This window comes from Scyliorhinus canicula, chromosome 6 (genome assembly GCF_902713615.1).
Source record: "Scyliorhinus canicula chromosome 6, sScyCan1.1, whole genome shotgun sequence".
Taxonomy (NCBI): Eukaryota; Metazoa; Chordata; class Chondrichthyes; order Carcharhiniformes; family Scyliorhinidae; genus Scyliorhinus; species Scyliorhinus canicula.
The window spans coordinates 94702513-94718193 of NC_052151.1; the positions used below are offsets into that span (position 1 = coordinate 94702513).

The following is a 15681-nucleotide window of genomic DNA, read 5'->3' on the forward strand; positions in this document are numbered from 1 at the left end:
AGGATGGCTTGGTGGTTGGTGCGGTACACGCACTTCTCCTTATTGTACGTGAGATTAAGGAGTTTGGCGGTGTGGAGAAATTTGAGAAGGTTAGCGTCATGGTCCTGCTGATCATGGCCGCAGATGGTGACGTTATCTATGTATGGGAAGGTGGCCCGCAGTTCATACCAGTCAACCATTCGGTCCATCTCATGTTGGAAGACCGAGACCCCGTTAGTGACACCGAAGGGAACCCTAAGCAAATGATAGAGGCGGCCATCTGCTTCGAACGCAGTGTATTTGCAGATCGCCTTGCGAATGGGGAGCTGTTGGTAGGCAGATTTCAGGTCCACAGTAGAAAAGTCCCGGTACTGTGTAATCTGACTGACCATATCAGATATGCGTGGGAGGGGGTACGCGTCGATGTACCGATTGATGGTCTGACTGTAGTCAATGACCATTCTCTGTTTCTCCCCAGTCTTTACCACTACCACTTGGGCTCTCCAGGACCTGTTGCTGGCCTCAATGATGCCTTCCCATAGCAGCCGCTGGACCTCCGACCTGATGAAGGTCCTGTCCTGGGCGCTGTACCGCCTGCTCCTGGTGGCGACGGGTTTGCAATCCGGGGTGAGGTTTGCAAAGGAAGTTGGATCGACCTTAAGGGTTGTGAGGCCACAAACGGTGAGGGGTGGTAGGGGTCCATCAAATTTTAAAGTTAAGCTTTGGCAATTGCATTGGAAATGCAGACCGAGTAACAGGGCAGCACAGAGGTTGGGGAGGACGTAGAGTTGGAAGTTCCTGAACTCTACGCCCTGGATGGTGAGGGTCGCGATGCAGTACCCCCAGATTTCCATGGAATGGGATCCGGAGGCAAGGGAGATTCTCTGGGTAATGGGGTGTACCGCGAGGGAGCAGCGACTTACAGTAGTGGGGTGGATGAAGCTTTCCGTGTTCCGGAGTCAAGAAGGCAGGAAGTCTTGTACCCATCAATTTTCACCATAGTTGTCACGGTTGCAAGGTTGTGAGGCTGGGACTGGTTGAGGGTGATCGAGGCGAGCTGCGGCTAGTTCTGGTAGGCCCCGGGTTGGTTGGCGGTGCTGGCAGGCGATGAGCGACCACACCAGCTTCCCGACGAGCAGGGGTCCAGAGGTGCCATCCAAAATGGCGCCAAAGATGGCGGCATCCACGGGCCGCATGTGGTCTGCAGAGAAAAAGATGGCGGCGCCCACGGGCCGCACGTGGGGGGTGTAGGAATGCTACAAACAGCGGCGACCAACCAGGCCTGGCACATAGCAGCAAAATGTCCCTTCTTTCCGCAGGTCTTGCAGGTTGCGCTCCACGCCGGGCAGCGCTGCCGGGGGTGTTTGGTCTGCCCGCAGAAGTAGCATTTGGGCCCCCCGGGGTTGCCTGGTTGTCGCGCGGCGCAGGTTTGGGGTGGGCTGGGGATGGTAGCTGGTGGGGCCCACGATGTCCATGAGGGTGCCGTGCAGTCGGGGGTGTACAACTGTACGTTACAGGAGGCCACTGTTAGCGAATTCGCGAGCTGTCTGGTTGCTGCAAGGTCAAGCGTACCCCCTTCCAATAGGCGCTGGCGGATGTTCGCCGACCCCATGCCCGTAACAAAAGCATCTCTGATTAAAAGTTCTGTATGCTCGACTGCCGAAACTGCCTGTCAGTCGCAGTTCGTCGCCAGGATGTACAGGGCATGCCAGAAATCGTCTAAGGACTCACCGGGGAGTTGCTGTCTCGTGAACAGGAGATGCCTGGTGTAGAGTTTGTTAACCGGCCGAACGTAATGTCCTTTCAGGAGCTCCATTGCTTCAGCGTAAGTAGGCGCATCCGGATAAGGGGAAAAGTATCAGAGCTCACCCGTCAATAAAGGACCTGGACCTTCTGTGCATCCAAGGGTTCTTCAGCAGATGTTCAGAGGTAGCTTTCGAAGCAGGCTTGCCAGTCGTCGAAGGCCGACGTGGCGTTGGCTGCTTGAGGGTGCAGCTGTAGGCGATCAGACTTGATATGAAGTTCCATCGCTGTAAAATCTCAGCTCAATAAATTAATGCACTATCAATTACTACAAAGACGAGAATAGTGAACAATCGAGGCTTTATTGACCTGAGATGTGTGGCCTCCTGCAGCTGCTACCAGAATGGGAGAAGCTCTGGTGAGCACACACACATTTGTACGCTGCCTACTGGGCGGAGCCAACAGGCAGGGATTTACCCCTTACCTCTAGTACAGGAGCCTTACCATACTACATCTAATATACAGTTACTTACAGTTACTTCAACTAATATACAGTTAGTGGTGACTACCACATGCAGATTTCCTTCCTTATTAAGGACATTAGTGAGCAAGCTGTGTTTGAGGATTGCATCATGTTTTAACAGGTAGAGAGGCTCTCGGCGCGTGGAAGGACTAAATCTTCCTTCCAGGTCGGCTGAGAACTCATCTTCTACTTGGCTTGACAAGGAAAATGAAATAAACTTAAATAAAATCTCACTGTCTCAGCCTCTTCTGGCCCTAACTCTTCTTACCAACAGGTTCACCAGGTGAAACGTTATACGGTTTTCTTTGTCAATCCCTTGGTTAAAATATCAGCTGGACCCTTATGAGGTCTTCAGAGCTCAATCTGCATTTTAAGGAGGACCCTGTGTGTCGCACTGGGTGTTATTCCTGCCTTCTCAAAAGAGTAGGCTAAATGGAATACCACAGGATGAGAGCAGGACACTGGCATGAGATTTCTAAGCAATTGTTAAGGCTCCATCTGCCAGTATCAGTCAAGCAGGGAGGACTAGAAAATCACCATAAAGACCATAATCACAACACAAATGTTAGATAATGTCCTACTGTTTAGGTTTAAATTCAGTCAAAACAATTGATAAAAATGATTCTACTTGCACACAGTAACAGGGATCTGCAGTGAATTCAACTGTTCATTTATAAAAATAACCAACATTCAGGAGCATGCAGCAGGAAACCACATTAAAATCTGACACCAGTTTGGCAATCTGCCAGAGAGTGAAGTTGAAAGAAAAATAATTACATACTCATTTGATGTAATGTCATACTTGGTCTCCTTTCCAGTATGATGTTATGCATACTTGGATATAGTAAAGGTGTCAGAATCTCTTGACAACCTTTCTAAGTGGCTATTTCTCAAATATATGCCTCCATTGTGTATTTGAAGCCTTTTCACACTTTTGATGGGGGCGATTCAGTGAGGGAGTAGAAGAAGTTAAACAAGGAAGGATAATAATCACAGCCAAGTCCGAGGCTGAAGTAAAAACCTACATGTAGTTTCCAACATAGCAGTGGGAGCCTAAACTGATTATTTTTCTTCCGATCACCAAGGTGGTGTAATAACTGAAAAGGGGAAATAGAGAACAACAACATCACCCTGTCTGCTCAAGCACAGTGGTCTGAAGTGTATTTGTTTCAACGCCAGAAGTATAGCGGGTAAGGCAGATGAACTTCGATCACTGATTCATTGGAACTATGATGCTGTGGCTATCACAGAATTGTGGTTAAAGGAAGGGCAGAATTGGCAGTGAAAGTTGGAGGATAAAGATGCTGCAGGAGAGATAGAGGGGGATGTAAAAGGAGTGGGGGAGTAGCATTACTGGTTAAGAAGAATATTATAGCAGGAGACCTCGGAGGACTCATACAATGAGGCAATCTGGGTAGAGCTCAGGAACAGGAAGGAAACAATCACAATGTTCCTGTAATAGCCCCCCAACTGCCAGCGAGTGATAGGAGAGAAGATAGGTAGAGAGATTTTGGATAGGTGCAAAAGTAACAGGCCTGTTGTGGTAGAGGATTTTAAACTTCCCCTATACTGACTGGGACTCAATTAGTGCTAGGGGCTTGTTTGGGGAAGAGTTTGTAAGGTGTATCCAGGAAGGCTTCTTGATGCAATATGTAGATAGTTCAACTAGGAAAGGGGCAGTACTGGACATGGTATTGGGAAATGAGCCTGGACAGGTGGTTGCGGTTTCAGTAGGGGAACATTGTGGGAGTAGTGACCACAATTCCATACATTTTAGGGTACGGTTGGATAGGGATGAGGTAACCCTTAAGGTGCTAAACTGGAGAAAAGCAAATTACGATAACATTAGACAGGAATTAAAGAATTTGAATTGGGTGCAGCTGTTGGAGGGAAAATCAACATCGACATGTGGGAGTCTTTCAAGTGACAGTTGATTAGCATTCAGGAAAGTCCCATTACTGAGAGAACGAAGGATAAATATGGGAAGTTTATGGAGCTTTGGATAACAAGGAATGTTGTGAAAAAGAAAATGGCTTTTGTACAGTCTCGAAACCCTTGAGGAGTATAAAGAAAGTAGATAGGCACTTAAGTGGGAAATTAGAAGGCCTAGGAGGGGTCATGAAAAGTCCTTGGAAAGTAGGATGAAGGTGAATCCCAAAGCTTTTTATTCATATGTAAAAATCAAATCGGTGGCCGAGGAAAGGATTGGCCACCTGAAAGACAGTGGGGGGAATCTATGGTGTTGAGCCAGAGGAAATGGGCGAGGTAATAAATTAGTACTTTGCATCAGTGTTCATCAAAGAAAAGGACTTTGTGGAAGATGATTCTTGGGTAAGGTGTGTGGATAGTCTGGGTCATGTCGACATCAAAAAGATGGTGGTATTGGGTCTTTAAAGACATTAAGGTCTCCTGGGCGGGATGGGATTTACCCCAGAATACTGAGGGAAGCAAGGGAGGAAATTGCTGGGGCCTTGACTGACATCTTTGCATCCTCATTGGCTATAATAATAATAATAATAATAATAATAACACTCTTTATTGTCACAAGTAGGCTTACATTAACACTGCAATGAAGTTACTGTGAAAAACCTCTAGTTACCACATTCCGGCACCTGTTTGGGTACACGGAGGGAGAATTCAGAATGTCCAAAATACCTAATAGCACGTCTTTCGGTGAAATCCCAGAAGACTGGATAATAGCTAATGTGGTAACGCTGTTTAAGAAAGGTAACAGGGATAATTCAGGAAAATATAAGCCGGTGAACCTCACGTTGGTAGTAGGTAAATTATTGGACACAATTCTCAGGGACAGAACATATACCCATTTGGAAACAAATAGACTCATTAGCGATAGACAGGTTTTGTGAAGGGGATTTCGTGCCGCACTAACTTGATTGAGTTTTTTGAGGAGGTAACGAAGATGATTGATGTGGGGAGGGTGGTGAATGGTGTTTACATGGACATTGGTAAAGTCTTGACAAGGTGCCTCATGCAGACTGGTACAGAAGGTGAATCAAACGGGATCAGAGGTGAGGTGGCAAGATGGATATAGAACTGGCTCAGTCACACAGAGGGTAGCAGTAGAAGGGTGTTTTTCTGAATGGAAGGTTGAGACTAGTGTTGCTCCACAGGGATCTGTACTGGGGCCTCTGTTGTTTGTAGTGTACATAAATGAATTGGAGGAAAATGTAGCTGGTCTGATTAGTAAGTTTGCGGATGACACCAAGGCACATAATGTTGAGGATTGTCAAAGGATACAGCAGGACATAGATAGGTTGGAGACTTGGGCAGAGAAATGGCAAATGTAGTTTCATCTGGAAAAATGTGAGGTTATGCATTTTGGTAGGTCCAACATAGAGGGGAAATACAGTAAATAGCAAAATTCTTAGGAATATATAAAGTCAGAGAGATTTGGGCGTTCAGGTCCACAGATCTTTGAAAGTTGCAACACAAGTGGGCAAGGTAGTCAAAAAAGCATATGGAATGCTTACCTTCATTGGACGGTGCATCGAGTATAAAAACTGGTAAGTCATGCTAGTTATATAGAACCTTGGTAAGGCCGCACTTTGAATATTGTACAGAATTCTGCGCACAACACTACCAGAAGGATGTGGAGGCTTTAGAGAGGGTGCAGAGGAGTTTTTAAAAAATTAATTTACGGGATGTGGGCGTCACTGGTTCAGCCAGCATTATTGGCCATCCCTAGTTGCTCTTCAGAAGTTGGTGGTGAGCTGCCTTCTTGAACCTACAGTCCTTGGGGTGTAGGTACACCCACTGTACCTCCATGTTGCCCGATCTGGAGGGTGTTAGCCATGCGGAGAGGCTGAATAGACTTGGACTGTTTTCATTCGAATGACGGAAGTTGAGGGGCAATTGAGGTTGAGATCTACAAGATTTTGAAAGACATGGATAGGTAGATGGGCAGGCATTCTTTCCCAGGGAGGAGGGGTCAATTACTAGGGGGCATAAGTTTAAGGTCCGTGGGGCAAAGTTAGAGGAGACGTGTGAAGCAGGGTATTTATTTACACAGTGGGTGGTGAGTGCCTAGAACGTGCTACCAGGAGAGGTTGTGGAAGCAGCCACATTAACGACGTTCAAAATGAATCTCAACAAATACATAGACAGGATGGGGATAGAGGGATAAGGCACAGGAAGAGCTGACTGTTTTGGCCAAGGGAGGCATCATGACCTGTATAGGCTTGGAGGGCCGAAGGGCCTGTTCCTGTGCTGTATTGTTCTTTGTTTTAGATGGCGTTAAACATAGAAAATAACAGGAGTAGGCCATTCGCCCCCCCCCTCCCGAGCCTGCTCCATCATTCAATATAACCATAGTGATCTTCTATATCAATGCCATATTCCTGCTCCTCCCGCAGACCGCTTTACACCTTTAGTATCTAGAAATCTATCTATTTCCTTCTTAAATATATTCAGTGACGTGGCCTCCACAGCCTTCTGTGGTAGAGAATTGTCAGTCTATTAGTTAAAATATCAGCTGGACCCTGATGAGGTTCACCACCCTCTGAGTGAAGAAGTTTCTTATCAACTCTTTCCTAAATGGCAGACCACATAGCCTAAGGTTGAAATTCCTTGTTCCAGACAACCCCCCTCCTCCCAAGCCTAGGGGAAAATCATCCTTATGTTCAGTCTGTGTTTTCAGAATGTTGTGTGTTTCGATGAGGTCCCCTCTCATTTTTCTAAACTCCAGTGAATTACAGGTCCAGTCGACCCAATATCTACTTATACGACAATCCTGTCATCTAGGAATCAGTCTGGTGAACCTTTGATGCACTCCCTCTATGGAAAGTATATCCTTCTAAGGTAAAGAGACCAAAACTGCACACAATACTTCAGGTGTTGCCTCACCAAGGCCCTGTACAACTGCAAGATATCCTTGCCCCTGTTCTAAAATCCTCTTACAATAAAGGCCGACATACCATTTGCCTTCCTAACTGCTTGCTACATCTGCATTTTTGTTTTCAGTGACTGGTGTACAAGGAGACCAAAGTCCCTTTGAGCCTCAACATTTCCCAATCTATCACCATTTGAATAATACTCTGGCAAACTTGGAAATGTGATATTTACTTCCCTCATCCAAATCATTGATACGTATTAGAATAGCCAGGGTCCAAACACTGATCCCCATGGTACCTCACTAGTCACTACCTGCCACTCCAAAAAAGACCCTTGTATTTCTATTCAGTGCAGATTCAGTGATTAGAATGTTATGTTACTCCTCATCACACAAGAGATCAACTAGAAAATATACACCTATTTGTCTAATGCCAGTTGTGAAGAAATTATTAGCATCTGTTACTAGGGACAACAGAGTTGCTGAGCATCTGGACACATATATGTTGATCAGTGAGCCCCCCACATGGACTTATAAAGACTTAGTCACATGTGACAAAACTAACCAATTTTTTTGAGGCGGCAACAAATGTGTTAAATGTGAATAATGTCCACAGATTTTCTTTACATGAATTTCCAGAAGTTCAACAAGTTCCATGGAAGAGACTTTTAATAAAAATTAGAACATCTGGAATTGGAAGCAACCTCTTGGCTTGGTTAGGGAATTGTTTAAAATGTAGGAGATAGAGGCTAGGGATAATGCAGATTGAAACTGAAAGGATGTGACTCGTGGTGTCCTTCAGAGATCTCTACTGGTGTCTCAGATTTACATTAAATATTTTAATGACTTGAATGATGGAATAAAGTGCTGTGTATCTTTTTGTTGCTATATATCTTAGTCTGCTGGTGACACCGGCAGAATAGGTTTGTGTCGTCTACTCTCACATCCACTTTATATTTTTCTTTTTTTAAATAAATTTAGTGTACCCAATTCATTTTTTTTCCAATTAAGGGACAATTTAGCGTGGCCAATCCACCTACCCTGCACATCTTTGGTTTGTGGGGGGGAAACCCAATCAAACACAGGGAGAATGTGCAAACTCCACACGGACAGTGACCCAGAGCCGGGATCGGACCTAGGACCTCGGCGCCGTGAGGCTGCAGGGCTAACCCACTGCGCCACCGTGCTGCCCCAGTTTATGTTTTTCTGATAAAACGTTAGATGGCACAGTAAATAGTATGGATGGAAGCAGTAAGCTGCAAAATGACGCAGGAAGCATGGACAAAATTGGCAGATGGGAGTTCCATGTGGATAAATGTGAGCTCAACTAATTTGGATATAATTTAGATCAAAGGTTTGCTATTGGCGAGAAACCTGGAACTGTGAAGGAATAGGGAGATTTAGGGGTCCAAGTGCAAAAATCACTAAAAGCCAGCTACCGTGTGTATAAATAATTTAGAAAGCTTTGGGAATGATAGCTTTCACCTCAAGAAATCTGAAATACAAAGGGGTGGACGTTTTGTTACGGCTGTACAGAGTTCTGGTTAGATCTCAGTTAATTCTGGGAACTGCACCACAGGAAAAATGTATTGACCTTAGTGGGGAATCAGCACAGATTCACCAAAATTATACCATGATTTAAAAGTGCAAACACTAGACATGAATTCACTCGAATACAGGAGAGTAAGGGTAATGTAATTTTGGTGTTTCAGATGGTTATGTAGGGTAGTTACAAGGAAACTATATTTTTCTGGTGGGAGAATCCAGAACAAGGGAGTGTAGCCTTAATATTAGAACTAGGTTCTTAAAGCCCTTAGATAAAGAGTAATGGAAGTCTGGAATACTTTCCTCCAAAGTGCTGTTCAGGCTAGATCAAATTTGAAAACTAGGAATGATAGATTTTTGTTCGGCAAATTTATTCAGCGTAATGGAACCACGGCAAATGGATAGAATCAAGGTACAGATAAGGCATGTTCTAATTCACAGTGCAGAAAGAAGCCATTCGCCCCATCAGGTCTGCACTGAAAGAGCATTCTACCTAGTCTCACTTCCATGTCTTATCCTTTTAATCTTGCACATTCTTTCTCTTTAGATAACAATCCAATTCCCTGTTAAATACCTCAATCAAACCTGTCTCCACCACCCTCTCAGGAATTCATTCCAGACTCTAACCACCTTTCCAGTGAAAAAATGTTTCCTCTAATTGACAGGCTTGAGGAATGAATGGTCTATTCCTTCTCTGACATTTCCATCACGTTCTATGTTCACTCAAATATTAAATAGCAGATTAATCAGTACCCTTTATAATACTAATGCCAGAGTTATTTGCTTTAGGTCCTAAAATAATGATTTAAAAATGCTACAGAACATACAAGATTTCCAGAGAAGAAATTTTATCCTTCAGGAGTTCCTGAGCCTTGGTGAAGTCTGCTAGCATGCACTGTGTTTCCCGGAGGTGGGCTGCAGTCATTTCATTTATCATCTTCTCCTGTTTCTTTATCATGTCCTGTTCATAGGTCCTGTTTAAAAAGAGACAAAGTGAAGCTAACTCCCAGCTTAATTTAATAGCCACTAACTTATAAAGCTAAATCTAATTATTTAAATTATTGCAATTCGAATGCCTCAGGTAACTATAGGAAAAAAAGTAGACAACGTAAATGCTTGCAGTACCTTTCATACCGAGCCAGGGCATAAACAGGTCCAAACCTTCTCACTTTAATAATTTTTCTGCAATCCTCTTGCTGTTGGTACTTATTGCCTAGCTTTCTCCACTAAATTTCCCACCCAATTTGTCACTATAGCTCCTTTTGCCAAATACCTCAAATCTATGTCCTCAGATTATAATGTAGCAATGTTATCCACTCTGGTAGGAAAATAAAAAAGCAGAATATTTTTTGAGTGGTAAGAGACTGGAAAATCTGCACATAGACCTGGCTGTTAATGTACATGAACTACAAAAAGTTAACATCTTGGTACAGTGATCAATTAGGAAGGTAAATGGGATACTTGTTTTGTTACAAAAAGGGATTGAAGTATAAGAGTAAAGTAGTCTTAGTATCTATTGTTAAGGTAAAACCTGAAGTCTTGTGTGCACTTTTGGTCTCCTTGTTGTTCTGGGATTACAATGAAGGTTCACTAGACTGTTCCCTGGAGTGAACAATTTGTCCGAGGCCTATATTCCCTGACATTTAGGTGGATGAGAGATGGTCCAACTGAAATATATGAAAACATTTTAGGACTTGACAGAGGAGATGCTGAGAAATGTTTTCCTCTGGTTGGGGTATCAGGAACATGGGTCACTAACATTGAATAAGGGATCTGCCATTAAGGACCGAGATGAGGAAAACATCTCATCTCAAGTGTTCTGGATCCTTGGATCTTTCTATGCCGGAGAGCTGTGAATGCTCAATCACAGAGTATATTTAATACAGAGGTTAATATATTTTTGGGTATGAAAATAATTAAAGAAGATGGGTATAGAAGGTGGAATTGAGATAGATAATAAACTATGATCCTTTGAAGGCCAAAGCACGGTCAAAGGGCCAAATGGCTCATTTCAGCTCCAATTTCTGATGTCCACCCCTTATCTACTACCACTGGAAGCAGTTTCACTTATTAAGTGCAGGGAGAGTCAACTGAAATCATTTATCCTTGGTACCATTCCAGCAATTGTTTTTCCACACTAAGCCCTTCCTGAAGTATGAACTTCAGAATTGGTCACAATACTGAAGCTGAAATGAAATGAAAAAGCTGGAATCTAATCAGTGTTTTATAAAAATTTAACATGAACACCTTGCTTTTGTACGCTATGCATGGTCAGCTCTCAACAGTGGCTAAGGGACTGAACCAGGCACCGCAATGTTTTAAAGTTTTAATGTGATGCAGAAAGATCGATTTGTTCCAGGAAGATAATATAAGAAATAGGGCTTGTATATTTTATAAACAAACTTCATTTAAACGAAATAAAACAATATTTTACTTCAGCTGTAACATTAACAAATTATATGCAGTTTCTTAACCTTAATACACTAGTTCCCATTAGATATCACTGTAACAGAACATAAAGCTCTCATGCCACTTTCACATGCATTTAAGAAGCAACTTGCCTTCTGGTATGGACATTGTTCTGTCTCCTTTTCCAAAGCTTGCCTTGATGGTAACGTTCATGACCTCTCTGCTCGGTTTGTACAGCCTTCTCCTATAACTGTTCATAACAGCATTTCTATCTCTCTCTCATGAAGCGCCTCCCACCCCTCAAACAAAGATTCTCCCCCGAGGTGGTCAGATTTGAATCCCTTATCTTTATCTTGACTGATTGCCCACTCCTGTTTATACAAAAGAACAGAGCTATGCCATTCATATGCAACTGACCTATCCTTGACAAATAGGTCATCAGACTTTGTGATGGGATAATGGCTGGCAATACAAGTTTGTACCAAATGACAATGGATCTTAAGTAGAGCATCCTGGCAGATCCAGGGCATCCTTATTGCCACTAACTCAGGCTCTGGGCGTATCCCTCCGACTTTGCTGTCTGCAGTCTTTTTACCCCCTAAATTTCCTGTGGCATCTTGGACTCTATTTCTTGGCCAAATTTCCTAATATCTCCCTATTTATAAAGCCAACAAAACTTGTACGCCTTTTAAAACAGCCTTCTTAACTTATCCTTTTTTTTTGTTCTTTCACAGAATGTGAGCATTGCTGGTAAGATCAGCATTTGTCACTTCCGGTGGCGGCCATGGAGTAGGAGGTCACACATTTGGTAGCTCCTGCTTGTGATGAAACTTTTGGACATTTTCTCCTGTTTTTTTCGGCATTTCACTTGCTAAATCGGTGGAGAGTGAGACAGTGAGGATAAATCCCCCAATCAGAGTATGGAGCAGTGGACTAGATGTGGCCATGCAAGGAGACATAGTCAAACAAGGAAGACGCACACAGAGTCGGCAGCGCAGGAAAGCATGGCGGAGTCGCAGGATCCTGGTTCAGTGGCACAGTGGTCAACGGTACAGCTGGTAAAGTTCTTTGAGGAGAGCTTCGCCAAACTAAAGAAAGATGCGCTGGACCCGATTAAAGCATCGATTGATCGGGTGGAACTGGGTCTAGAAACCCACGGACGGGCGATTCAGAAGGTGGAGGAAAAGGTGACCGAGCAAGAGGACCATTTAACTGTTTTGGAGGTTGAGATGGGGCTAATGAAGGACCAGCAGAAAAGGTTGCAGGAGAAGTTGGAGGACTTGGAGAACAGGTCCAGGAGACAGAACCCGAGGATCGTCGGCCTCCCTGAGGGCAGTGAGGGTTCGGACACAAGGGCATATGTGGCAAGTATGCTGGAAAGGTGGTGGGAGATGGGGCATTTACACGGCCCTTGGAAGTGGACAGAGCAGATAGAGCTCTTGCCAAGGAAGTCGCGAGCAAATGAACAGCCGAGGGCGATGGTGGTACGAATGCACCGGTTCCTGGACAAGGAACAGATTTTACGGTGGGCCAAACAGGTACGGAGTTGTGTGTGGGAGAACTGTGAGTTGTGCATCTACCAGGACCTGGGCACGGAATTGGCCAGAAGGTGAGCCGGATTTAAATGGGCAAAATCAGCCCTCTTCAAGGGGGTGAAGTTCGGGATGTTGTATCCAGCGCGTCTTTGGGTCACGTTTGAGGGCCAGGAACTTTAGTTTGAATCACCTGATGAAGTTATGAACTTTATCAAGGACAAAAGGCTAGCAGGTGATTAAGGTCACTGAACCCTGGGGGAGGGCATTGAGGTGGCGATTTGGTCAAAATCACTTCTGTGTTGTTTTGAATATGCAGTGCGCTCTGCAACAAGGGGTTATTGTTGTTTGCCCCTTCCTTTGTTATTTGGTTTTCGTTGTGATAAGATGTTTGAGCAGCTGCTCTGATATGTAAGTTAACTCTGTTCCATTTGAAGTTGGGGGGAGGGATTTTTCTACTATTTATTTACTGGGGACTGTGATGCTTTGAATATGTATGTCCAAGCGGGGGGAAGGAGGGAGAACAATGGGGAGATAGTATGTCTGGTGCCATGGGTGAGAGTTACCAGGCTGGCTAGGTTAGCTAGCTCACGGAAGCACAGTGGGGCGTCCGCAGGTGATAAGTTTGATATGGGGGGTTAGGTTTCTTGTGCTGTTACTAGGGGGGAGGAAGAGGAGGGGGGGGGGGGGGAGAAGAGCTGCTCTGTTGATAGGGGAAGAACTGTTGCTAGGGGACAAAAGCAAGGGCGAGGACGGCGGAGGCCTGAGGAGGCGAGGGACGCGAGCTGGCGGCTGGCCTAAGAAGGGTGATGGCTAATCGGCAGGTGGGTGGGGGAGGGGGGACAGGACGCCCCCCCGACTAGGCTGATTACTTGGAATGTCAGAATGCTAAAAGGGCCGGTTAAGAGGGCTCCCATGTTCGTGCATCTGAAGGCACTGAAGACGGACGTGGCAATGTTACAAGAGACTCACCTAAAGGTTTTTGACCAGACCAGGTTCAGGAAGGGGTGGGTCGGCCGGTATTCCATTCAGGGCTGGATTCTAAGACCGGGGGGGGGGGTCGTGATCCTGATTAACAAATGGGTGGCATTTGAGGCAGGGAGAATCGTGGCAGATGCGGGGGGCAGGTACATTATGGTGAGTGGGAAGCTTTTGGGGATGTCGGTGGTAAGCGTGAATGTATATAGACCAAACTGGGATGATATGGAATTTATGAGGCGGGTGTTAGGTAAGATCCCAGGCCTAGAGTCACATAATGTGATCATGGGGGGAGATTTCAGTACAGTCATTGATCCAGGATTGGACCGGTCAAAATCTAGGACAGGGAGGGTGCCGAAGGGTTTATGGAGCAGATGGGTAGGGCAGACCCATGGAGGTTCGTACGGCTAAGAGTGGAGTTTTCTTTTTTCTCCCATGTCTACAAAGTATATTCTCAGATCGACATTTTTATCCCGAGCAGGGTTCTGCTGTCGGGGGTGGTGGATACCGAATACTCGGCAATCGCGGTGTCGGATCATGCCCCACATTGGGTGGATCTACGGGTTAGTATGGAGAGAGGGCAGTACCCGTCATGGAGGCTGAATGTGGGACTATTAGCAGATGAGGGTGTGTGTGGGCAGGTGAGCAAGTCCAACCAGAATAATTTGGAAATAAATGATACAGGGGAAATCTCGGCAGCAACAGTGTGGGAAGCTCTACAGGCAGTGGTTTGAGGGGAGTTAGAGAAAAGGTGGAATGAGCAGAGGGGGATACTGAGTGGGGCTACTGAAGGAGCAACGGAGATCACAGGTGGAGTTTGGGTGTTATCACAGAGAAGGCGTTGGAACAACTGAGGAAGCTAAGGGGAGCGGTGTATGAGTATGGAGGAAAGGCCAGTAGAATGCTAGCACACCAGCTGAGGAAAAGGGAGGCATCCAGGAAGATAGGGAGAGTAATGGACAGAGGTGGGAATGTGGTCCTGAACCTAGTGGGGGTGAATTAGGTGTTTAAGGACTTTTATAGCAAGTTATACGAGTCGGAACCCACGGCTGGGGTAGAAGGGATGAGGCAGTTCCTGGGTCAGCTGAGGTTCCCGAGGGTGGAGGAAGAACTGGTGGAAGCACAGATGGCCCAATTGAAATTGAGGAAATAATGGAGGGGCTGGAGGGCATGCAGTCGGGCAAGGCCCCAGGGCCGGACGGCTACCCGATGGCATTCTACAAGACGTTATCGGATATAATGGGCCCACTGCTGGTGAGGATATTTAATGAGGCAAGTGAGAAGGGAGTCCTTCCGCCCAACAATGTCACAGGCCTCGATCTCATTGATTCTGAAACGGGAGAAGGACCCTGAGCAATGCAGGTCATGTAAGCCGATCTCCCAATTGAATGTGGACGCCAAACTGCTGGCTAAGATACTGGCCACAAGGATAGAGGATTGTGTCCGGGAGTGATAGGGGAAGATCAGACGGGGTTTATAAAGTGCAGGCAACTCACGGTCAATGTTAGAAGGCTCTTAAACGTTATCATGGTGCCCTCAGAGGGTGGGGGAGATGGAGGTGGTGGTTGCGATGGATGCAGAGAAGGCCTTTGATCGGGTGGAGTGGAATTATTTGTGGGATGTGTTAGGAAGGTTTGGGTTTGGTCAGGGCTTCATTGATTGGGTGAGGTTGCTGTATCAGGCACCAGTAGCAAGTGTGCGTACGAATCAACGGTTGTCGGGCTATTTTCAACTGCACCGAGGGACAAGGCAGGGGTGTCCCCTCCCCCCGCTGTTGTTTGCTCTGGCCATAGAGCATTAAGAGCTTCCAGGGACTGGAAAAGGCTGGTCCAGGGTTGGGGGGAGGGGGCATCGGGTTATGCTTTATGCGGATGACCTGCTCCTGCACATTTCGGACCCATTAGAGGAGATGGGGGAGATTATGCTGATTTTAGGGGAATTTGGCTGGTTCTCGGACTATAAATTGAATATGGGTAAAAGCGAGATGTTCACGATCCAGGCGAGGGGGCAGGGGAGGAGACTGGGAGAGCTGCCATTTAGAATGGTGAGAAGGAGGAGTTTTTGCAATCTGGGAATCCAGGTGGCAGGGGAATGGGAGACATTGCACAAGTTAACCTTGTCCC

The 15681-nt window shown here is 45.6% G+C and overlaps 1 protein-coding gene across 9 annotated transcripts in view; it reads right to left on the reverse strand.

Annotated features, from left to right (window-relative positions):
• Positions 1 to 15681, reverse strand: part of fam184ab (family with sequence similarity 184 member Ab) — a 286418-nt gene that overhangs the window by 49854 nt on the left and 220883 nt on the right. For 7 of the 9 annotated variants that reach the window (XM_038799689.1, XM_038799687.1, XM_038799693.1 and 4 more), the window contains one exon: positions 9467 to 9613. The exons of the other annotated variants lie outside the window; for them this stretch is intronic. In XM_038799689.1, coding sequence (XP_038655617.1) covers positions 9467 to 9613 — 147 coding nt within the window. The remainder of the gene's footprint in view (positions 1 to 9466; positions 9614 to 15681) is intronic. 9 annotated transcript variants of the gene reach the window in all.